The 23511-nt window shown below is 57.5% G+C and overlaps 2 protein-coding genes across 9 annotated transcripts; one reads left to right on the top strand and one right to left on the bottom strand.

Moving 5' to 3' along the window:
* The first annotated feature begins 85 nt into the window (after positions 1 to 85).
* SLC39A5 (solute carrier family 39 member 5) lies at positions 86 to 5489 on the top strand. Of its 6 annotated transcripts, none has more exons than XM_007179589.3 (13): positions 91 to 171; positions 419 to 500; positions 869 to 937; positions 1240 to 1594; positions 1800 to 1983; positions 2800 to 2962; positions 3118 to 3287; positions 3516 to 3656; positions 4036 to 4132; positions 4220 to 4390; positions 4596 to 4676; positions 4814 to 5004; positions 5246 to 5489. In XM_007179589.3, exons 4-13 carry the CDS (start codon positions 1311 to 1313, stop codon positions 5387 to 5389), a joined length of 1626 nt encoding a protein of 541 aa, XP_007179651.1. In that variant the 5' UTR covers positions 91 to 171; positions 419 to 500; positions 869 to 937; positions 1240 to 1310; the 3' UTR covers positions 5390 to 5489. The 6 variants fall into 6 exon arrangements, with proteins under 6 accessions (XP_007179649.1, XP_007179652.1, XP_007179651.1 ...); XM_007179588.3 differs by having other exon boundaries at positions 834 to 937; XM_007179587.3 differs by lacking the exon at positions 419 to 500 and having other exon boundaries at positions 86 to 171.
* ANKRD52 (ankyrin repeat domain 52) lies at positions 5470 to 22400 on the bottom strand. 3 transcript variants are annotated; one of them, XM_057556498.1, is made up of 29 exons: positions 22243 to 22400; positions 21849 to 21932; positions 21311 to 21389; positions 21041 to 21111; positions 19800 to 20000; positions 19190 to 19277; positions 18922 to 19064; positions 18410 to 18622; positions 18065 to 18143; positions 17639 to 17753; positions 17430 to 17512; positions 17203 to 17320; positions 16912 to 16980; positions 16585 to 16725; positions 16425 to 16505; positions 15186 to 15297; positions 14906 to 14977; positions 14452 to 14653; positions 14107 to 14194; positions 13913 to 14030; positions 13142 to 13361; positions 12854 to 12941; positions 12663 to 12746; positions 12406 to 12551; positions 12107 to 12189; positions 11816 to 11898; positions 11529 to 11620; positions 10927 to 11081; positions 5470 to 5624 (listed from the first exon to the last, which is right to left on the bottom strand). In XM_057556498.1, the coding sequence occupies exons 1-29, from the start codon at positions 22267 to 22269 to the stop codon at positions 5514 to 5516; spliced, it is 3246 nt and encodes a 1081-aa protein (XP_057412481.1). In that variant the 5' UTR covers positions 22270 to 22400; the 3' UTR covers positions 5470 to 5513. The 3 variants fall into 3 exon arrangements, with proteins under 3 accessions (XP_057412481.1, XP_057412482.1, XP_057412483.1); XM_057556499.1 differs by lacking the exon at positions 14906 to 14977; XM_057556500.1 differs by lacking the exon at positions 19800 to 20000.
* Positions 22401 to 23511: the final 1111 nt, after the last annotated feature.

The following is a 23511-nucleotide window of genomic DNA, read 5'->3' as shown; positions in this document are numbered from 1 at the left end:
GGTTACAAGCAAGGCCTGGGCAAAGGAGACCTGCCCCTTTAAGGTAGTGCCCCTCCCCTGCTTCCTCCCTGCCGGTGACCCTTGTCCGCCTGCCTGCCTACCCCCCACAGCTGGAACCAAGAAGACTGTGTCCCCCTTCCTCTGGGCGTCCTTCCTGTTTCCTGCTGTCAGGTAATGCCCACCTCGACCCCCTGGACCAATCACCCCAGTCAGACTGTGCTCCCCAACCTTAAGCCAGGTCAGATATCCGAGGAGGCCCAGATACTCCTTTCCTCTTCCCACCAGAGCGTCCCCTCTCGTGGTCATAGATTCCCAGAGTTCTGGCTCTTACTCTTCTGGGATGAGGAAGTGCTAAAAACAATTTCTTCCCCATGCATCTGGGGTTGCCACTTATCTGCTTCTTTACCCTCCTCTCCAGCTTAGGGACACCTGGGTCCAACTTTCCCAGGGAATGTGGGGATGGGGGTTGGAGATGAATGAAGCCCGATGCCATATGTAAGGTAGGTGAGGTGGGAGTATAGGCAGGGAGAGGCTAAGACGGTACCACCTGGGTTGGGGGGTGTGTAAATTATTGAGAAGAAAAGCCCAGGCCCTGGTTCTCCTTGGCCATGTGGCTTTTCCACGGGCAGAGGGTGGCCCCTCCCTAGTCAGGGGCCCAGCCAAGACTGACCTTTGACCCCCACCCCAGAGACCAGTGAACCATTAACTCCTCTCTGATGTAAGCCTTCCCACACTGGCACCTCCGCGGCCCCGCCCCCAGGCAGGTGGGCTAGGAAGGGGGGCTTGTCCATCCCAGCCCTCTATCTGACATGGCCTCCGATCTACCTGGGCAGCTGGAGGCTGAGCCTGGCTCCCCTCCACGACCCAGGAACCTCTAAGTGTCCACAGCGAGGCCTCATGGGGACCTGAGGTGACGGCTCTCACACTGCCAGTGGGGGTGAGGCCCTGGGGATTGAGGGGGGATAGAGAGGTGGGGTGAGGTTGAGGGGTGGGGTCTGGGGGATAGGGGAGGGACAGGGACAGGTCAGCTCCGGATCAGGTGAGGGGAGGGTTCTGGGTCCGGGAAGGCGCTCTAGGAGCTGGCAAGCAAGAGGCTGCTCAGAAGGAGGCAATGGGGAGGAAGGAAGGAGGCTGCCGCTGCAGCGTTCGAGGAGGGGGCGGTGTGAGGGGTGCGGGCTCCCTGGGCCCTGGGCTGGACAGCAGGGCAGGAGCCCCAGCCCCTCCTCCTTGTTCTTCCAGGGCACGGTCCTCAGGATGTTCCTGGGGGAGTAGAAGCCGGAACCAGAGCCTCTAACCCTGTCCCCCCAATAATGGGGCCCCCAGTGAGTCATCTGCTGGCTGGCCTGTGTGTGTGGGTGGCCTTGGGCTGGGTAGGGGGCTCAGCCCCCTACCTGGGCCCTGCTGAGCAGGAGCAGAGCCATTACCTGGCCCAGCTGTTTGGCCTGTATGGGGAGAATGGGACGCTGACTGCAGGGGGCCTAGCGAGGCTTCTCCACAGCCTGGGGCTAGGCCGAGTTCAGGCCCTTCGCCTGGGACACCACGGGCCTCCAGCTGGTCGGGCTACACCCCCAGCTGGAGACAATTCCACGCACAGGTACTAACCCCTCTCCCCACCCCAAAATGTCACACCCCAGCTCTTCTCAGTACTTGGATCAGTCTCCTCCGGTTGCCTAGCTCTGGCTTCCTAAAATCAGATTCCTGGAATTACAGATTTTTCAGAAGCTGATTCATTATATCCTTTCAAGGCCCCTTTCTGAGAGAACATGAGTAAGTCTGACTTTGCTATCCATCCACTCTAGGCCCCAGGACCCCGAGCTGAGTGTGGACATCTGGGCAGGGCTGCCTCTGCACCCCTCTGGGTGGGGTGACCTGGAGGAGACCGAGGCCCCAGCACCACCCCATGGGCCAGCCCCATCGGGCCTGGGCCTCTTTCACAGGCTTCTGCTGCTGGACCATTCACTGGCTGACCATCTGAATGAGGATGTGAGTCTGATGATTTGTAGCGAGGGGAAAGGAGCCATGGGATTTAGATGGCCTGAAATGTTTAAAAAGTCAGTCATTTTAAATGGTTACTTAAAAAAAAATCCAGGTGTGATCTTAGGGTATGTTATTCCAGTAGTGAAATATGTCCCCTCTGGGCTCAGAGTAGATAAACCCATACCCCAAGCTTCAAGGCTTGGTTTAGGAGCCACACTTGGCAAAGCAGAGAATTCAGAGAAGCAGCCCAAGGTAGCCTCTGGGGCTGGTTATCTGGAGATGCGGCCTGCAGGCGGTAGATGGCTGTCTTCATCCAGGAAGTCGGTGAACTTGTTCCATGTACACCAGAGGGCAGCCAAAGCCAACCTGAAACAGGCCTGGTGAGGTGAGCACCCCATCCCAGGAAGCATTCAAGCCAAGGCTGGTTGAACAAGTGACAGGGCTGCTGAGAGGACGGTTGGATGGCATTTTAGGTTCTTTTCCCTTCTAAGATTCCGCAATGGAAGGCTCTAGTTGTCCAACCAATTCCATCACCAAATTAATAAGACATCAGGGGCTTGGGAGGGAGGGAGATGATGGCAATGTCCACTAGCACCCAATCTGTACTGAACTGAATATTTGCATTGGTTTGAATATTCACTAATAATTAACACACACTGATTATACCTAACTGTCCTGAGTCCCTGATGCACCTGCCAGTGTGAGCAAAGGGGACCCTGGGAGAGACCCAGGAGCCCATGCAATGGAAGGGCAGACATTAAAGATCTGAGTCACAGTTCTCAGCAATTCCCCAATGTGTGACCTCCAACTCCACTTCCCTAGTGTCTGAACGGCTCCCAGCTGCTGGTCAATTTTGGCTTGAGCCCTGCTGCTCCTCTGACCCCTCGTCAGTTTGCTCTGCTGTGTCCAGCCCTGCTTTATCAGATTGACAGCCGTGTCTGCATCCGGGTCCCAGCTCCAACCCCCCCAGGGGATCTGCTCTCTGGTCAGTGGGGGAGAGCAAGTGGTGGGGCACCTGAATCCTGTAGGGAGTGGGGCCCAAGCCAAGGAAGGGGGTTCGTTGGGGTCCCGCCTCCCCTTGCATTTCCTTTAAGGCCTCCCTTTCAGCCGTGCCTAACTTCAGCCCCTGATCCTCCCTAGCCCTGGTTCATAGCGTCCTGGCAGTCCTGCTGCTCAGCCTGCCTGCTCCCCTCTCCTTGCTGCTGCTGCGGCTCCTGGGACCTCATCTGTTGCAGCCCCTGCTGGGCTTCCTGGGGGCCCTGGCCGTGGGCACTCTTTGTGGGGACGCGCTGCTACACCTGCTGCCACATGTACGTGAAGCCCCTTTCCTGTCCCCCTGCCCCAGGGGTGGACAGCCTCCATGGAGCCAGTGTGTTCCCAGTCATAGGACATCCTCTCTCCCACCCCAGCTTCAGCCCACAGCTGCCTTCTAGTAGAGCCTATGAGTGAAGGCTCACCACCTCCCTCCGCCATCTCAGGAGGGGGATGCTGTCAGGTGCAGGGCCTTCCAGAGTCTGCCCTGACCGCCTCTCTGTCAGGCGCAAGGAGGGCAGCACGCTGGACCTGGTGGGCAGGCAGAGGAGGACCTGGGACCAGGACTGTCGGTGCTTGGCGGTCTCTTTCTGCTCTTCGTCCTGGAGAACATGCTAGGGCTTCTGCGGCGCCGAGGGCTCAAGCCAGTGAGTGACACCCTTTTGTCCTCTTCCTGCCGAGACCAGAGTCCTAGCCAAGAACTGGCCACTCAAGCCAGGAGGTGAGGGGCCAAGTGCGCTCCTGGCTCTGACGTTTGCCTGACTGTGCAGGACCTGACAGCTAACAGGGAGTGGGTTGGGGCTCCTCAGCATAGACCCAGGACTTCTGGCCAAACGGCCTCCTCTCCTGAGTTCAAGTCAAAAAGAAACAGAGAGGTGCCAGCCTGGGAAGAGAGCAGAGGCCAGAGAACATCCCCAAGTGGCAGAGGTGGGACCAGGTGTTCACCTTCCCTGCTGGCAGCCTGGCAGCTCCTTAGCCCCCGGCTCTGCTGCCTCCTCCCTCAGGAGGGACACCCTCCCATTTCAGAGATGCTGCCGGCGAAAAAGAAAGGATCTCAGAACTCCAAACCTGGACCCGGAGGATGGCAGTGGGATGGCGCTTCGGCCCCTGCAGGCAGCTCCAGGTGACCGGAGGAGGACATGAAGAGCGGGCCCTGGCTCCCAGCTCTCACTCGCAGCCACCAACACTGCTCTTTTCCTCCTTCCCACAGAGCCAGGGGCTCAGGGCCAGAGGGAGCAGGACAGCCAGCCGCCAGCAGTCCCGGCCCCTCCTGGGCACCAAGGCCACAGTCATGGATGTCAGGATGGCGGTGGCACCAATATCACGTGGATGGTCCTCCTGGGGGATGGTCTGCACAACCTCACTGATGGGCTGGCCATAGGTGTGAGGTGGGGGGTGGGGGGGGAGAAGGGAGGAAGGGAGGGAGGGAGGGAGGGAGAGGGTAGGCCTCCTAGTTACTGGATGGGGCGGGGAGAGGGTTACCAGGAAGCAGGGGGGATGGGAGGACCACAGAGGGAATGCAGGCCCCAGCCTCCTCCGGGGAGAGCTTTCTTCCAGACTGACCACCTCCCATCCTGCCCACCCAGGCGCTGCCTTCTCTGATGGCTTCTCCAGTGGCCTCAGCACCACCGTAGCAGTCTTCTGCCACGAGCTGCCCCATGAACTGGGTAGGAATGGCAGGAGTGGAGTGGGGTCGACTCCAGAAAGGAGAGACCTCCAAGGGGTGGAACTTGGAGGCTGGCGGGTGACGTGGGTGAGGGCAGCCCTGGCGTACTCCCTCCTACCCTGTCCTCTCTCCCCACAGGTGACTTCGCGATGCTGCTCCAGGCAGGGCTGCCCTTCCGGCGGCTGCTGCTGCTGAGCCTGGTGTCTGGAGTCCTGGGACTGGGGGGTGCAGCCCTGGGGGTGGGGCTCAGTTTGGGCCCTGTCCCCCTCACTCCCTGGGTGTTTGGGGTCACTGCCGGGGTCTTCCTCTACGTGGCCCTTGTGGACATGGTGAGGTGTGGGGTAGTGCGGAGAAACCAAGGGAAGCGGGGTGGGTGTAGAGGAGAGGGAAGTATCAGTCCCTCTGCTTCCCCCTGTGGCCCCCCGGAAGGGTGGCTGGACTATGGGCCCGCCAGCATCTGAGAAACACGGGTGTGGAAGAGCTTGGGTTGGGGAGAGTTGCTGACATCTCCCTCTCCTGTTTTAGGAGCAGAGACTAGGCCAGGATCCTGATGTTGTTATTTTCTTTCAGCTACCAGCCCTGCTTCGTCCACCTGAGCCCCTCCCTACGCTCAACGTGCTACTGCAGGGGCTGGGGCTGCTGCTGGGGGGCGGCCTCATGCTCACCATAGCCCTGCTGGAGAAGCAGCTGTGGCCTCTGGTCTCTGATGGCTGATGGGGGCCAGTGGAAAGGCGTCCAGGTTGCCCTTCCTTCCCCCCAACCACAGGAATGGAGGCGGGACACAGGGCCAGTAGGAGCAATAGGATTTTAATAAACAGAACCCATCCCAAAGCCATGACTACGACAGTTGTACTTGCACCAAAACAGCATAGAAAACCAGGATGTGGCAGGAGGAGGGCTCAAAGCAGGTATGGGGAGGAGGGGCCTGGAGGGTGCAGGATGCATCCATCTGCGGGGAGAGCATTGTGCTTTAGCCCAGAGAGGAAGGGGAGGGGTGAGGCAAATGCACCAAGGTCCCCACTTTTTCCTGCTGCCCTCAGCACCCTGGGGATACAGGCATCTGGGCAGGTCTGCCCTTTATTGCTGCCCACCAGCATGAAACACACCCCGACCCCAACGCTAGCACCACAGGTGAGTCCAGGGCAGGGAGAAGGGCAGGAAGGGGAACATTGCTTAGAGAAAGATTCCACTAGAATCCAGTGAATTGTGCTCAGTTCTCTTTACTTCCTACAACCGAGTACATGGGTCACAGGGTGGAGGGAGCAACAGGACACGGGACATGCCCCTCAGTGCCCCCAACGCACCCTTGCACACAGGATGGTGGTGTCTGCAGCATCACAGGTCATGCAGGGCACGGGGAAGGGGAGGTTCACACACACGTGGACGCCCACAGCGGGTACCAGACAGAGAACACCCCTGAATATACACAGCTGTACACAGGGAACCCCCAGGTCCCCAACCCAACCCTCTCCCCTGTCTTGCCGTCCCCCAGGCAGGAGGAACTGTATTGCTTTGAGAGAGCCACCCTGGGGGCTGCTCTGCCAGGCACCCTCCCCTCCCACCCACCCCCGTTTTGGCACATCTGCAAGACACACGGCAGTGAGAGTAGGCACCCTCCCTCCCAGGCTTCTGTGGCTTGGAGTGGAGGAAGGGGGTAGGAGACTTTCATCCGCCATCTTTCCCCCAGCCCTTCCCAAGCCCCTACCAAACCCACTCCAGCCAGAACCCACCCCCACCCCCCAAACACACACACACAAAGCTGAGCTATCCAGGAATACAGGGGAACAAGGAGATTGTCCGGGATGGGAGCAGAGGCAGTGGGGAGAAAGGACTGGAAGCAGAGACCCCACCCTGGCGTGGGGTAAGACTGGCACACAGCTACTTTAGTGCAATTGGAGAGGGTGCCCAGAGTGAGGGATGGAGGCAGGAGGGCCAGGCTAGGCTCCCCAGGGAAAGGGCCTAGCAGGAGTGAGCGAGGGCCAAGGGTGGACCCTCTCGTCACCGCCACCCTCTGCCCTCCCAAACGCAGTGACAGTGTCCCCCTCACACCTAAGTGGGCAACAGCAGCCTCGGAGTCAGTACCTTCAAGTAATTCACGGAGCAGACCCTCCCCACCCCAGCTTCCTCCCATCTCTGGGATTTGGTCGCTTCTCTAGGGGTTGGGTCGGGAGGAGGGGGTCCCCAAGTCAGACCCTTCCCTCTCTACCTCCCTCTTCCCAGACCACTGGGCTTGGTCCTCAAAGATTCCTCACCTCGGCCCTTGCCCAACCTGGGTCAAGGCCGAGGAGGGCTGGAGCCGCCACGGTCAGAGGGGAAGGGGCTGCTTTGCTCCTCATCCCTCCCTCTTCAAAGGTGGGGTGCAGACTAGTTGGGCTGGGGCCCCGTACTGGAGTGCCCCAGGAGGAGGGGTTCTGGGCTAGGGTCTGTAAGGCTATTTTCCTTTGCGGTAGGAAGGGGAGGTGGGGGATGAACGCTGGGTGTGGGGAGAGGTGAGAAATGGCGGAGAGGGAAGGAGGAAGGGGCCTCCCCCCGGGGCAGTCAGCGGCGTCACTCGGACGAAGTCACGCTCATGTGCACAAGGTCCCGAGCATGCCTGCTCCCAGCCCCTCCTGCCTGGCCCCCACGCCCCCTCCCAGGACGCCCTCCAAGACCCCAGAGGAGGTTCTGGGGGCACACAGCTACAGAACCGTTCGCTCTGGCCCCACGACCCCCGGCCCAGCCCCGCCTCCTCTCCCCTTCTAGGTCCAGGGAGTCGGAAGGTGCTCGGGTGGGCAGACAGCGGTGGAAACAGTATTGAGTTTTCCTTTGGTTACATATTGAAGGCAAAGGTGAGCTGGACTTACAGTCAAAACGGATAGGGATGAGGAAGGAAGAGGGGCCACGGCTGGGGATGGAGAGGGAGGTAAGCCCTCCTCAGCCCCTCCACCCCAAGGAACACATGTCTAGGTGGGTGGCAGTCCCTCAGTCTCACCTCTCCCACCCCCACAGCACCAAACAAAAGGAGAAGCCCCCTCCCCCAGGGGCTGCTCCCTACCCCAACCTGGGCTGTACATTCAGTGGTTCTCAGCAGTCCTATGGCTCAGGGGGCCGCGGGGTGGGGAGGTGGCCCGTCAGTCTCCGCTGGACAGTGGCAGTGACCCGGGCCTGTTGGTCCGTGCTGGGACCCACAGTTTGTGCCATTTGTCTTTCTGAAGGATAGTACACAACCCTACCAAAGCCACCGGCCAACCAGAAACATCTCCCCCAAAATCAGAAACTAAAAACTGGCTCTTTTTCATCTCGCCCTCTGATTCACACATCTGTTTCCCTGTCTCCTACGTAGCCCTCGCTCTGTCTCCTTTGCTGGGACCTGGGGCTGCTCCCAGGGTCCTCACTTAAAATAGGCCTTTTCTCAAAAGTGCTTATTACTTGAAGCAAGTGCTTTAGAGCTGCAGTGGGGAGAGGGGGAGGGGGAGAGGGAGGGCAAAGGGAAGGAGATGATTCCTCCCCACCCTACCCCCTTAAGATTGGGGGGCATTCTGCCTGCTTTACTTCTCCACACCCGTTTAAGTCAAAGAGGTCTTTTTAAAAACAACAACAACAACAACAACAACTTAACATTAAAATAAATATGCAGTGGCCATGAGAATGGTCAAAATGCTTCAAAAAAACACTAGGGGCTGGGGAGCCCAGGGTGGGGTGTGGGATTTCCTTTGGCATAAGGAGGGGAGGCTGCTCGTCCTGCCGGCCTCCTCACAGCCACATGAGGAGGGACAGAGGGCTCCCCGCAACCTGCCCCAGCACTGCTGACGGTGTGCTGAAGGCGCAGCAGGGAACGGGCAGCCACCAGAAATCTCATCTAGCAAAACAATGGGGCTCCTGACAAATACCCAGATTCCTCCTGTCATCACCGAACATGGATAAAGGAGAACACGACTGAAACCCCAAGAGTTTTCTCTGGAGGACACGTCTCCCTGCTCCCCCTGCCCCCCGCCACCTAATTCCCAGCACCAAAATGAGAGGGAGGGGGTGGAACAGGAAGATTTTATGAGAGAGAACTGAAGTTAGGGGCAAGCTTTGCAGAACCAGCAGGACTGGAGGTGGGGGGCTGCAGCCCTTAAGAGAGGTCACATTGATTGTCGTACAGGGGAGGGCAGGGTGCGAAGGGAGGTGGGCGAGAGGGGCGTTGCAAGGCCCTTTGGCTTTGAAAACAAAAATAAAAACTAAAAGCTGCACAATCCTTCTCATCAATAATGGTCATCTGGAAGCTTTGAAATGGTTTAGGAACTGAGCGTTGGGGGAAGCAAGACACAGAGAGGGGATAAAAAAGGGACCATGACAAAAAGAATAAGGACTTGGACAAACACCCCAGGCTTCAGGAAACCAGCATGAGGTATGGTTAAGGGTATCTGTTAGGGAGGGAGGAGTCCCTGGGATGCCCCTCTCCCCTCAGCCCACCCTTGGCAAGGGTGGCAAGACGTGCAGCGGACACAACTGAAAAGGGGGTAAGATCATGAATAAAGCAAGCACGGGTGGGGGAAGGAGACTGAGGGACCCCCAAGGGGGAGGCCCTGTACTGTGTAAACGAAGCCTGTCCAGTTCTCAGGGGACAATACTGATGGCAGCCAAACTGGGCAAGGATGGGCTGGGGGGGGTGGAGGGAGCATGACCTCTATTCAAGTTCTGTGTCTTGGCCCCTGGCTGAGGTATTGAGTGTGAGGAAGGGAACACTGGGCTGAGGGAGCGGGTCCAACTGTCCAGGAGGCTTAGCTAGGAGATGGATGGACAGGGCGTCTGAAGGGACCAGGGCCAAATTCAATGCTACATTTAGAGAGAAAACTGCCCCCTCCTCACTCCAGCCCAGTTTGGCTTTTGGGGTACGACTTCTGGGAATCTTCTCAGTGCAGGCCTTAGCTCAATCCCTTCTCTCCCCACTGCTGGGAAGGCAGGAACCAAGCCTCAGTATCTACTTGTCGCTCCCTGGATCAGAACTTCATCCTCACACCGGAGGGGAAGCCTGGGTCCCCGAGTAGCCACGGTCCCTAGTCTGCCCTGCCCCTCCCTCTTTGGCTTCAGATCAGGATTGACTGGGGGCAGTGGGTACTCTTGGACATAACAGAAGGTGGCAGCAGACAGGGGGCACAGAGGAACTGTGGGATTGGGGGGCACAGGAGGAAGAACACAGTCCCTCCCTCCACACACATGCAAACACATGCCTGAAACACAGAGGACATACTAGGGCTGTGGTTTTGAAATGGGCAGGAAATTAATTTGTTTCTTCCCCTAAAGGATAAAATGCTTACTTAAAAATTCATGACAAGCCTCAAAGTTAAGGGAGAGGAGAGCCAGAGAGGGAATGGCCACAGGCTCTGCCCTCCGGAAAGAAGTTAAAAGAAAGAAGCAAGGTTAAAGTGCGTGGTCAGGGGGCCAGGCCAGGAGGGGGAGGGAAGCAGGGCGGGGCAGGCTGTGGGGGCAGAACCAGCCCTTGATTTGCATATGAGGAGCCAGGGAGCGTGCAGGACTGGGGCCCAGGTACAGTAGTTGCTGCTTCAAGTGTTTTGCATTTGAACTTTAGGGGTGATGGGATACAGAAGTGGGGGAAAAGCTCCAGGCCCCAGTGCTAAATACCCTCCCCCCTCGTCCGCTAGCTGCCCCTGAAGGGGGAGGGGGACACCCCCAGAGTGCTCACACAGTACCAGAAATTAAGGCTTCTCACTGCTGCGGGGATGGAGGGGGGATGGAGGGGCCGGCCAAGCAGGGAGGCAGTGATGGGTATGGAAGAAGAGGTGGGGATCTGCCTGGCAGGGACATGGGGAAGGGGACAGAGAGGAGAGTCAACGGGAAGAGTGGGGACAGCTGGCAGCAGAAAGGGAGAACGGAGAGAGGGGATAAAAGAGAGGGGGAGCCAGGCATCGAGCGATCATTTTGGGACACTTGGCAGAAGGGGTTGCCCTGGGGGTACCAAGGGCCTGGGGTGCTCCCTGTTGGTCCCAGACCCCTGCCAGGCCAGGATAGTGTGGCAAAGGGGTGAGCAGCTGCTCCCCAGTGCTTTTTTCCCCCCTCCGCCCCCCAACCCAGTCGTGTTCTCCTTTAAAGTGCCCTAAATGTATAGACTTTTTCTAAATAAATAGAATAAGATATCAAGCCACCGGCAGGGGGAGGGACACGGGAGGGGGCTACTCGGAGTAGCAGCCGTCTAACCCAATGGCGCCATGCCGCTCCTGGCTGTAGGGGCAGGAGGCCCCGTGGGGCAGGGCGCCGCAGCCACCCACCGTCTTGGCTGCTGCGATGCCGCAGTTCTTGAGCAGGCTGAAGCTGAAAGGACTGACAGCGTCCTTGGGTGGGAAAGGCTTCATGGTGGAAAGGATCAAGGCCAGGCAGTCTGCCACATCTTTGTTGGGGGCGCAGGCCAATGCCGGGGTGTGACCTGCAGAGCAAAGGGGAGAACTGAGCCCCGGGGTCCTGTACCTCTGGGTCCCCATCCACCCGCCCCTGGGCCCTGAGCTCTCTTATCTGTGGAGGGGAGCCAAGGCAGGCAAGCACCCAGCATGGTCAGAACTCAAGGGCTATAAGGGCCCAGGGAGGCTGACAGGCAGACTGTCCCAGTGTGGGGTCAAGAGCAGAGCCAGCCTGGGGGACAGGAGGCTGGGAGGCTGAGGTGTGCAGGAGGTCTTCCTGAGGGCCCTGCTGGCTCCACCTAGTTCCGTCAGACTCCCCTCAGAGACTCTAGCGTATCGGTGTTGGGTCCCTGCTCTGAAGAGTTCCCTTGGGAAGAAAATCCAGTTTATTAACCAGCAAGCTTAAGAAGTCACCTCCTGAAGAACGTCCCTGACCCCAAAGCCCGGAAGGGCAGAGGGCTCCAGACCCCACCCACCTTCTTCATCCACAGCCAGCACTGTGGCCCCACGACTCAGCAGGGCCTGCACCACAGAAGCTAGACCATTCCGGGCGGCAATGTGTAGGGGCCTTGGAAGAAAGGAAGAAGAAGGAGCATGAAGTCGGGGCAATGGCAAGCTGCCTTCCACCCTCAGCCAGAGTCGCAACGCTGCTGAGTGAACACTGTGAGTTCCAGAGGGCCCCTGGAACATGGGCGGCAACTTCCTCACCCACCTCTCCCGCCCCCCGCCCCCCAGCCAAGAGCCCCCTCCCCAGGGCACTCACATCTGCAGCGCACTGTTGGTAGCATTGATAAGGCCAAGGTCTTGGGTTTCTGCCAGGATCATGAGGGCACATTTCTCGTGGCCCTGAGGGAGAGGGACAGAGAGTGAAGACTTGTGAAGTGGAAGCATGACAATAGGAGCTGAGGGGGTAGCAGGAGGACAGAAAGCTATCCCACCAGTCAGACAGTCTGGACAATCCTGACTTCCACCGGGCCCTCTCTCCAATCACCAGGCCCAGCCCCTTCATCAGGCCCTGCCCCTTACACAGCCCCACCCGCACTGCCGGTGGTACCTTGCTACAGGCCAAGTGGAGGGCAGTGTTCTTGTTCTCATCCAGCACAGTAAGGTCTGCCTTCCCTCGATACAGCAGAAATTCTACAAGAGAAAGGAGGCAGAGGGGGCTGACGCTCCCTTCCAGAGCCGTGCTGGCCTGGCTCTGCACCCTCCTATCTGCATATCCTTTGCATCCCATCTGCAGAGGGTGAAACATCCAAAGACATGCCTCCTGCCTCCTAAACCCCACAGGCAGGGCTGACCCATCTTGCGAAAACCCAGGGGAGCACCTCCCTTCCACACGCGGCCCCTACACACCCACAGCAGCGGTCTGCCCATTCTCAGCCGCCGTCATGAGCGCAGTGCGGCCAGTGTGGTCAGTGGCGTTCACCTCGGCTTGATGCTGCAGCAGCATCCGGAGCCCAGAGACGTTGTCCGCGAAGGCAGCGGCGTGAAGAGGGGTCCTGTGGGGAGGGGGTCAGGGCAGGGTGAAACAGGGAAGGCCCTTTCTCTCCTGAGCAGCAAGAGGGAGCCAGAGGCAACGCAGGCTTCTCCCCAAGCCTCCCGCCACTCACCGTCCTTTGGCATCTCGGCTGTTCACAATCTTGGCACCCAGAGCTCCCAGCAGCATCTCTGTGGTGCTGTCCTGGTTATTAATTCTGGGGGAAGAGGAAGGGTCAGCAAGAGGGGCAGGGGAAATAGACCGCCTGTCCTAAGCCCAGGTCACAGACCCCTGAGTGGGGCTGAGGTGTAGGAAGGGACTTACACTGCACAGTGCAAAGGAGTGAAGGGGTTTCCTTCCAGGTATGAAAACGGGCTGTGTTCAAGTAACAACTCCAGACAATCTTCATGTCCTGGGTATGAGGAAGGAAGAGTGGTGATGGAGAGAAATGACAACAAAGTCCCCTCCATCTGTCCTGTCCCATCTCTCAACACTCCATTCTACTTCCAGATCCAGAGCAACCCAGGTCCCTCCCTTAACCCACTAGTCCTCGTCTGCCCTCCCCTACGCCCCACACACATAGCTGTGCCTACAAAGGCCCCAGAGCCACACCAGTGTAGGAGGCCCAGTGCATGGGCGAGTATCCGCTGTAATCCACCCCGGTATCCAGGGGGTCTGTGGAAAGGGCAGCCTGCAGCAGGGTCCGCAGTACTGCAGTGTGGCCACAGGCTGAGGCCAGATGAATGGGCGTGCGGCCCTTGAAGTCTCGGCACAGCACAAACGCATCGTGGTCCAGCAGGGCAGCCAGGCAGTCCTCACAGCCAGTCACCGCCTGTGGGTGACATGAGGGTGTGGCTGAAACTCCCTTTCCAATGGCCAGTCACTGGGGCTGGCCCAGGAGTAAGACCCAATTCCAGGGTTCCAATCCTCGTCTTTACAACAATGATTCTAAGTGTTAGGGATGAGCATCTCCTTCCCTGACTCTGTGCCAACTGACAATCAGGATGGTGAGAGTTAATCCTGGCCTTCTGTAGTGGGAGACTGAGTCAAAGAATCCCGTGGGATGAGGAGGAGGCAGCTTTAGGACAGGTGATGGTGGAGAAGGACCAGGTCGTGGCATCATTATTCAACAGGACAGGGCCAGCTGGGTACCCTGGGGCAGAGTCTGGGTGGTGAGCAGGTGGCTGTATGTGATTACAGAGCAAGGTAATCAGGGAGATCAGCTGCGGATGTCAGATAACTCATCCTGGAGCAAATACAGTAAGGCCCACTAAGACCCTGGGCACAAGATCCTGGCCCACGTGCTAGACAACCTGATGTCCTACTGTTGTGCTCCCACGTCCAGGCCCTTCTGTGAGTGACCCCACCCAGGAGCTCACTCACCCCACGGTGGAGGGCAGTGCGGCCCCGGAGGTCAGCAGCATCAGCTGTGGATCCTTTCTCTAGCAGCAGATGTACACAGTCCACGTGGCCATTCATGATGGCCAGCATCAGTGGGGTTCTACAGAGGGGGCAAGAAAAGGGTGAGGGCCTGGCAGGGATGGGAACCCTGCACCCCACCCCTGGCCGACACTCACTGTCCATAGGCATCCATGACATCCGTGATGTCAGCTCTTTCCCCACTGTCGATCAGCAAGTGCAGGGAATCAGTGTGGCCAGAGGCAGCTAGGAGAAAAGGGGGTCTGTGTCAGGGCATGGTCGGGGCAAGAAGGCCAGGTGAAGGGTGGAGGTTATGGGAAGACATGGGGCAGGGAGAAATCCTGGGGGATAGGAGGCTACGAGTGTCGACTTGCGGTTTCCATCTTCCTCGCCCTACTCCATCCCAACCCCAGTCCCCTCAGGGTTCAGGAGGGATCTGGGGACCAGTCTTGGAGGAGGCCTGGTGTGGCAAGGGGAGGGAGCAGCTCAAAGGGCGCACTCACCAGCAGCGTGCAGGGGTGTCCACTTGCGCTTGCGCTCCTTGATGAGGGCAGAGGCGCCATGGGCCGTTAGCACCTCCACACACTCAGTGGAGCCTCGCTCAGTGGCCAGGAAGAGCGCGGTCCGGCCCTTGTGGTCCCTTACATCCAGATTCACCAGCGTCTCGGCCAGTGTCTTCAGGGCTTCACAGTGACCGTTGTAGGCCTGGAGGGGTGCAGGCAACCAATGGATACAGCTCGGGACACTGTCCCCACTCTGTTCTTGGGGCCCACAGGGAGACTCCAGGCAACAGGCCTCCCCGTGAGCTCCTCGGGCCCCTCTCCAGACCACTGCCTGCTTGCGACATCCCCACAAGAAGGCAGAAGCAAGGACGGATTCACACGTGCTTTTATACCTGTGTGCCAGCCTGGGGCAGGTAGGGACAAGGAAGGCAAGAGGAAAAGACCTGGGACTCACAGCTAAGTGCAAAGGGCTGACTGGAATGGTGCTCTCTACATCCTCCAGGCAGTTAAAGGACATTTCTAAGAGCTGCAATGGACAGAATAGTAGGTGCTGAGGTTCTGGTATTCCCAAGATATTACCCCTTGACCCCACCCACAGCAATCCCCAAAGCCCCTGGATCTAGAGACCACATTTGATTCAACCACCCCTTGGTTTGAGAATCCACAGATACAAAAGTAGACTGTGTGCTGTGCCCTGCCCTGCTCCTCTCCCCCAGGCCAGGTCCCACACGTACCAGTTCGAGGTTCTGTCTATTGCCATAGGCGGCTGCATAGTGCACGGCTGTGTAGCCCTGCCTGTCCCGCAGGGAGGGGTCTGCACCGTTATCCAGTAAGAATTCCAAACAGCTGGGGGACAGGAGTAGACTGTGAGGAGGGGACAGGCCCAGCCAGGGAGGGCACAGTTTGGGAGGAGCAGAGGAGAGGGCAAGGGAGCCCCTCCAGGCCTAGCTGGCCAACACCCATCCCCCACTCTTGGTAGGCTAACTCCTGCCCATTCAAGCCCAGACCCAGACCTACCACCTCCAGGTCTGCCCTGAACCACTCTTGCTTCAACGCCCTCCTCTATCCCTTGAATGCTCTCCTAGAGAACCTGGAGCACAGTTATCAGTTACCAACCTGTGATCGACACACTCTCCCCCCACCTCCAGGCATACTGACCCCTGCCTTCTCCTCCTCCCAGCCCATCGGAAAAGGCCTACTCATCTCATACTTGCTCCCAGAATCCTCTTCTCTGGGAGGCCTTCCCCAAACTTCCCAGTTAGGTGCCTCCTCCCCTCTATTCCCCTGGCACCACTCTTACAGCTCAGTAGTAGTTGTACTAGTAGAAATATTAATACAGCATTTAACACTTACAATGTGTCAAACACTGTTCTAAGCACTTCACGTGTATTAAATCACTTAATCTTCATACTGATCCTTTGAGGTAGCTATTATTCTTATCCCTACTATGGTTGAGGAAACTGAGGCACAGAGAGGTTAAGTTACTTGCCAAAGGTCACATAGTTGAGCCTCTTGGATTTTAAATATCTTTTTTTTAAAAAAATAAACCCTTTATAACAGTCTTAAACTTACAGAAAAATTGTGAGGATAATACAGAGTTTCCATATATTCCTCACCCAGTTTCCCCTATTATTAACATCTTACACTAGAATGTATACAATACAGAAACTTGGGGTAATTCATCTTTTATCCTTACCACCCAGCACAGTACTTGGTACCTATTAAGTAAATACTCAATTAATGCTTGTGGAATAAACAAATGAATTTGTGTTTAGCTTTCCTGACCTCCTCAAGAAGACCATCCATTCCTTGAAGGAAGGAACTATGTCTCCTACTTCTGTCTGTACCCACAGTGCTTGGTCCAGGACCAAACTCTGGGTGCAAAGCAGCAGCCGGGTGGTGGTGGGAGAATAACAGGACCAGAGTCGACACTGCTGGGAAAGCGCACCCCAGGGGTCTCCTCGGCTACTCACAAGAAGGCCTCCTTCCTTCGGGACTCCTTCAGTGGCTCGTCCTCTTCAGCATCGTGGCTGGAAGGTGAGTGGGGCTCCGCCCTGGGGGAGGAGAGTGAAGAAGTCTGGGGGGCGCTCAGGGAGGAGAGTGGGGCTGAGTAGAGCAAAGTGGGCGCCTCACCTCCTGTAGGTGTCGGAGGCGGCAGCATAATGGAGGGGAGAGCAGCCTTTACAGTCGGCCTCGTTGACGCCTGCCCCAGCGGTCACCAGTGTGACGGCGCACTGGTAGCTGCCATTGGCGGCTGCATAGTGCAGTGGGGTCCTGGGGAGAAGCGAAGGAGGGTGGGTAAAAGAATCAGGGGCAGATCCAAATGCAACCAGATGTGCAGCCAAAAGCTGCTTTGTAATATTCTCCTCACTTAGTCTCCAACTCCCCACCCCGCCCTCCATCACTTGTCTCTCTGATCGGATGTTCCTTATGTATATATACTCCTGCACATTAACACACCTTCCAAATTTGTCTCTCCTCCTCAAGTCAGCTCCACTGCTCAACAGCAAATTAAGACATTCAACATTCCTAAAAGGAAGGAGGATGCAGGTTAAGGAGAGAAAGAGGGCTCAAGGAGAAGCCACAGGATTCTCCCCAGGGAGGGGCTGAAGGAGGATGGAACTGGACAGCCCTTTCTGCTGCCACTGCTCTCACTGTGAGGTGGGGGAGCTCTGGGCAGGAAAGAAGAAGGGGCCCAGACCCCTGCCCAGCCTCCTTCTCAAGGCCTGAGACAGAGGGAAGAAAACTCACCCTCCAGAAGCAGCAGCATGAAGACAGGTACGGCCAAGGTTGTCAGGTGTATTGATGTCAAACCCAGCTGAAAGCACGTGCTCATTGCTGAGTGAGGATACAATGCTGTACAGCTGACCTGAAGGGGCAGAACAGCCACAGATCCCATCTGAGGGCTCTGAGCAGAGCTGGGAAAGGCCTCTGCTCTCCTGCCCACCTGCCCAACCCCTGAACCAGTCAGCTCATACCTGAGGAAAGAAGCTTACGACAACAGTCAGAGAATCCAAAGAGAACAGCTAAGTGCAAGGGGAACATGTCGTGGATGCCACGCCTGGGGAGAAGGGGAGGGACTCAGTCCTCGGGTCAAGGAGGGACCAGATGCAGACCTATTTTCTGTGGCCTACCACCAGCCTAGATCTGAGGCAGCCTGGAAGTGGGGTCAGGGGTCCGGACTCACCGGGCGGTATCCGCGCCGTTGGTCATGAGGGTGCTGATGAGCAGCTCGTGTCCGTAGCGAGCGGCCACGTGCAGTGGCGTGTTCCCAAATTTGTCGGCACAATCAATCTCGCTGCCTGAAAGGGGGGACGCACACCCACACACTCAGACCTTTGGCTTCAGACCACTCACACTAGTTAGCTACCGTCTGAGTGCTCGTTACGTGCCAGGGGCCAGGCTAAGCCTTCTACACATGTTATCTCGTTTGTCAGCCTGAGGGGGCCGGGCAGGCAGAGCAGGGCCATTTCCACAGGTGCCTTGCTCAGAGCTTCAGGTGCCCATCCTGACTGGAAGATGGGGTGGGGGGTGGAATGAGGAAGAAAAGGTGTTTCTAGGGATGAGTTCTCTGAGGGGGGAGAAGAGATCACAAAGTCTTCCAGGTCCATACCATTCTGGATGAGGATCTGGGAGCGGGTGAAACGGCCATGGATGGCAGCCATGTGCAGAGGACTTTTCCCTTCTTTGCTCTGTGGAAACATGGCATTTTTTTTCTTCTCTAGTGCAAAGCATGGAGAGTGCCCTGTTCCCCCTTCCAAAGGACACGTCTCTGAGGACGGGGTGATCATATGGACATCTTCTCAGCCCACATTCTCCTGGGCTCCTGGGAAGGACTGATCAACCCAGGACGCAAGCGGACCATTCCCCGTAGAGTTATCCAGAGCAAAAGATATGGTCAGCACCCCCAGAGCCAGGCCCCTCTCCCCACTGGTCTCAGACTCATCCCTTCAGGCACCTGGTAGTTGACATCAGCCCCGTTATTGACCAACAGCTCCAAGCAGAGCGCGCCATTGGTGGAGACCGCAGCCACATGCAGTGGTGTGAAGCCCTTGTCATTTGGCTGGTTGACATTGGCTCCTGCGTTCACCAGCTCGATAGCCACAGCATCCTGGCCCAGGTAGCAGGCGATGTGCAAAGCTGTGTTTCCAAAAGCGTTGGGCTCATCAATCTGGGTTTCCAGGGGTGAGGGTAAGGGGATAAGAGAGATACCAGTTTAAACAAAGTGGAAGCCAGCACAGATAGCCTAGAGAATCCCAGAAATCCAACGACTGCCTCAGACCCCTCAGGTTCCGGACCCAAAGACTGGGGGCACTACTGCTTAAGATAAGCATTGTTCAGATCCTCTCACCACATCTTCCCGACCTCCCCAAACCACACCAGCAATCCCAGTGCCTTCCTATCTCCCTAACAGACTCCGACCTCCAGCTCCCTGCCCTTTCCCCCAGCCCCCGTGCTCAGCACCCTGACCTCAGCCCCCATCCGTAGCAGGTACTTCACCACTTCAATCTGGCCACTGGCAGCAGCTGTATGGAGCAGCCCATAGCCCTTGCGGTCCTTGCAGCCAAGGTCTGCTCCCCGTGCCACCAGCAGTTTCAGGACCTCCAAATGCCCTGGGAAAAGAGAGCACGCTCTCAAGGAGGTGGAGGGTGAACTCTAGGGCCCTGAGCACCCCTCTCTCCGTCCCTGCCCTAGGAGTCCCAAATCCTGCTCTCCCCGTGAGTGATTCTCTTCTCACCAAGAAAAGCCGCCCAGTGCAGAGGCTGCCGCTCCTTTTTGTCACAGACGTTCAGGCTGGCTCCCTTGCTGAGAAGCAGGTTCACCGTCTGTTTCAGGACATGAAAGACACCTGTTTAGAGCCAGGTTCATGCCTTCAACATACCTAAGAGCAGAGCCCTTAGCACCTGAAAAGGCTGAGGCAGCCTAATGTCTCTGTTCTTGGGCAGAACAGTCTGGAGAACTAGAGGGAACAGAGAAAGCGGGCACTAAGGAGATCCCAGATAGATCTGGAAGTTTGAGGTAAACTTAAGGGAGTCTCTTCAGGTAATGTGGTGGTTTTTAAACTCTTTTGAAGTCTTCTAAATGTGCTGAAAGACAGGGACTCTCACTTCAGAAAAAACCATGTATGCAAACATTTTCCATGCAGCTTCAGAGGCTTTATCACCCTCCTGAGGTCCAAGTCAAGAATTTCCATCTAACCCAACCATTCATGTGGTGCTTGAGCCCAGATGTTTATATAATCATCCGGGCTGCTGCTCCCCAGGCCTAATGGCCTGGAAGCAGGGGAAGGTGAGCAGGAAGGGAAGGAAAAAGGCACGAGGCTGGGCGTGGACTAGAGCGGTCCTCACCTCCAGATGCCCACTATGCACTGCGTGGTGCAGGGCACTGCGCCCGCTCCTGTCAGCCACATTGAGGCTGCTCAGTAATGGTGCCAGAGCCTCAGCACACTTGGTGGCCCGGTTGGCGGCAGCCACATGCAATGGTGTCTGCCACAACTTGTCCCGGGCATTCACATCTGCTGAATGTGCCAGCAGCAGTCCCAGCACCTTCTGTTGAGGGGCAGGGGATAAGAGAAGATAGAGGGGGAGCAGGAGGTAAACCAACAGGAAATGGGGGGGGGGCGAATAGGTCAGCACAGCACATGTGACCCCATCTCCCCACTCCCCCAGCACAGAGTCTCTCCTTATTTTTTCCAACATACCTAGCCTTTCAATACCTACTTTCCATCTTCTGGAACTTCTTAGAGCTTAAAATCTTCCCTCCCTTGCTGAGGAAAAGGTGGATCTCTTCCTCAAGCCACCTGGTATCGTTCATAACCCAAACCCTGAAAATCTTCACCCATATATACAGCCACTACCAAGCGAATCCACACATGTAGAGGATCCCAATCCACCACCACTTTTAGGAAAGATAAATGCTCCCGCTACATTAATCCCCAGATACCCCCCTTCAGCCCTTCCATACGCATCAGAATCATTTCCATTACCTAGGTAAGCAAACAGATACTGGCTCCTCTCCAAAACCCAGGCTAAAATGCCCCTCCTATTCACCACCCACCCCATTCCCATTGGCCTCAGTCCCTCCCTCTGGTGGCTGGAGCCAGGGAAGTGACTGCCAAGCCAAGAAGAAGGTCATCTTTTCCCGCTCTTCAGGGTTGAGGGACCCAACTGATGAGGCACGTTTGATCCTCATGGTGTCAACTTTCATGCTGCTTGAGGGGCAGGGATGCAACAAATCACTACCCCCATCCCTCCATCACAAGGAAAGAAATCTCAGTGCCCAGAGGGGGATCAGACTCCATGGTGGCCCCCCAGGGAGGGATGAGTCACTAAGGCCTGGCAGCAGGGCCCCCTGCAGTCTGCCAGCCCAGTGTTAAGCTCTCCCCTGACGTCACATCAGCTAGCAACACTCAGCTCCCCCTTACCAGCCAGTTCTAGGAGTAGGAGGAAGGGGCCAAGGTCTGGTCTCCTCCGGATGTGGGGATAGACCAACTTGTAGGGCAGAGGACTAAGGCTCTCCAACCCTTATCTTCCAACCTTTAACCAACTCATCCTCTTTGGAAGGGAGAAAAGAGGTGGGAGGCCAGTACCTCATTTCGGGAGGCAGCAGCACGATGAAGAGGGGTCAGCCACAGTGTGTCCTTAGCATTGACGTTAGCACCTGTGGGGATATAATATGCTCTTTTGGTGGAAGGTGGAGAGCAGGTGGGGAAGAAAGCCAGTAATCAGGCCGGGGAATCTGGATGGAGACGGTAGCTTGCCTGGACCAAGCACCAGAGGACAATCCTTGGATACGACAAAAAGGCTCCTCCCTCAGGTCCCCTCCCTAGCTGCCACACCTTCCAGCTCCCCACTTTCACCTGACATCAGTAGCAACTGGAGGATGGGGACATCGCCTACGTAGGCAGCAGCATGCAGTGGGGTTCGCCTCTCTTGGTCCTAGGAAGGCAGAGAAGAGGAGCAGCTGTAGGGGTGCGTTCCAGGACCCAAGCCCAAGTCTTCGTGCTCCAGGCCTTTCCCCACAACCTCTTCCCACAGGTTCTGCAGCCTCCTAAACCCCAGTCCTAGGTCAAAGCAAGCACCGAGGGAGGGTGGAGTCAGGGGGTCGGCGCCACGGCCCGCGAAGCAGTCTCCTTCTGCCAGGAGGGGTGGAGGCGCTGCAGACACGGATGGTTCAGAAGAGAACACCGTTTCTGGGCATCCTCAGCCCTACTGGTTTCTGCTCTAAGCCTGACCTGCTCTCCATCCCCAAATGTAGAGCAGTCGCCCATCCCAGGGTGGAAAGAGCTGCGGCCTCACCCGAGCCGAGGAAACACGGAGCCGCCCCATTGGTGGGGAGGGGTCCTGAACACCAGGGCCCAGATTACCGGCTCGCTATCCTCCCTGATCTCAACTCACCAGCACATTGATGTTCTCCTTCTGCGAGAGGAGGGAACGCACTTCCTCCACATCTCGGCTAAAGATGGCCTGGACCAGGGGCGGCTGCAGGGAGAACCGGTTTTCAGGGAGCGGGCCGGAACGGAACCGGGGAGTGGGGTGGGGGACACCGGGTTTGGGGAGGGGGGGCGACGCTGGAGGGGCTCCGCTCTGGGGTCCTGGCCGCAGGGGGCTTCCGCGGTGTCTCCGCCGGTCACCAGGCCCCCAAGGACACCGGCTTGGTTGAGGGGAGCGCGGCGTGGGGCGGGGCGGGAGCCCCGGGCTCGGGCCCAGCCTAGGCCGCACATCCCCGGGCTCGCGTGGCGACGGCGTCGGGCCCTGGAAGGAGGAAGCGAGCAAGGGCAGGAGGGCTGACCTGGTCCGTGATGCTGAGGATCCCCATGGCCCGGCCCGGGCTCCGTCCGCATCGAGCTCCCGGCGGCGGCGGCGGCGGCTCCACCGGGGACACGGGGCGGCCCAGGCGGCGGCTGCGGCGGCGGCTGCGGGGAGAGCGCAGCCCCGCCTACCAGGGGGCGGGAGCGGGAGCCCGCAGCGCTCCCTGGCGGCCGTTCTGGGCCCGGCCGCAGGGCGCTTGCCGCGCAGGCTTTCCCAGGCCGCAACGCCCTCCGCCCCGCCCTGGCGGTCCCAGCGGCTCGGGTGCCCCCAACCTCGGCCGCTGGTTCCCCGGCTCCCCAGGCCAGCGGCGCCGTGCTCTCCGCTCCAATCTGGCGACCGGGGGATTCTCCACAAAACCCTAGCGGCAACTCAGGCCTTGGCCCTGCTGCGGTGCCATCCAACTTGAGGACCAAATGGCTGGCCAGATCTCACCCAGCCCCAAATGCCTCCTCCGAGCTAACTCCTCCCGTCCACGATTACACACCTCAGAATCCCCCACAGACTTGGGGAAGCAGAGCGTGGAGATCTGGGGGTTATATATGGCAATAGCCCCAGGGGAGGGAAGGCGCGTATCTCCACTGGCGGTGACAAGAGTTGGGTAGAAAGGAAAGAGCAAAAGTGCCCAAGCTGCGGAGAAAAAAAACAAAACAAAAAAACAAGGACTCTTAGCTGCAGAAAAACCCCACAGAGAGGACAGGCTAGCTGGCAGTTGAAGGAGGACTCCAAGGCCAACAGAAGCGGGCTTTTCGATTCCCTAATTACTCCATTGCCAGGTTAAGGTGGTAGGGTGGCTACACTTTAAAAGCTCAATCGGTTTCTGCCCTGAAAATGGTCGGGGTGCTTCCCCTCCTCCACTGGAGAAGCCAGAGAGCGGCCAGTCAGGCAAGATCTGGATGGAGGTCATCCCATCCCAAAAAGGGAAAAAGAGAGAAGAAAAGTGGATATTGAAAACTTGGTACAATTCATAAAAGGTGATTCAGGGTCTTGTTCAGAGCTCAGCAACTCAATATATGTGTTCTAAGAAAGGAACACATTTAGGAAAAAGCATAGCAGGATGGCCCCCTGTCAAGGCAGAAGTATAAAAGCCCCCTCCTTTGCTCTCAACAATCTATGCCCCTCATTACCTTCAGGATCTTGATCCCTGGAAAGATACACAAGACAAGTGTCAGTGGTTTTTCTTGGAGAGAGAAACTGGGGAACAGGGAATAAGGAATGAGAGGAAAATTTACCTATCGCTATATACCTGTAA

The sequence above is a fragment of the Balaenoptera acutorostrata genome, chromosome 11 (assembly GCF_949987535.1).
Source record: "Balaenoptera acutorostrata chromosome 11, mBalAcu1.1, whole genome shotgun sequence".
NCBI lineage: Eukaryota > Metazoa > Chordata > Mammalia > Artiodactyla > Balaenopteridae > Balaenoptera > Balaenoptera acutorostrata.
This window is presented reverse-complemented; position numbering and strand designations above follow the sequence as displayed.

Excerpts from the sequence above, each read along its gene's own strand:
- SLC39A5 (XM_007179587.3), top strand. The coding sequence starts at position 1,311 with ATGGGGCCCCCAGTGAGTCATCTGCTGGCTGGCCTGTGTGTGTGGGTG. Across the intron at positions 1,984-2,799 it reads CTGACCATCTGAATGAGGAT|TGTCTGAACGGCTCCCAGCT; the intron begins GTGAGTCTGATG and ends CCACTTCCCTAG. Across the intron at positions 4,391-4,595 it reads CACTGATGGGCTGGCCATAG|GCGCTGCCTTCTCTGATGGC; the intron begins GTGTGAGGTGGG and ends CTGCCCACCCAG.
- ANKRD52 (XM_057556498.1), bottom strand. The coding sequence starts at position 22,269 with ATGGGGATCCTCAGCATCACGGACCAG. Across the intron at positions 21,390-21,848 it reads AGGAGAACATCAATGTGCTG|GACCAAGAGAGGCGAACCCC; the intron begins GTGAGTTGAGAT and ends CTGCCTTCCTAG. Across the intron at positions 14,031-14,106 it reads GTCATGGATGCCTATGGACA|AACCCCACTGATGCTGGCCA; the intron begins GTGAGTGTCGGC and ends CCCCCTCTGTAG.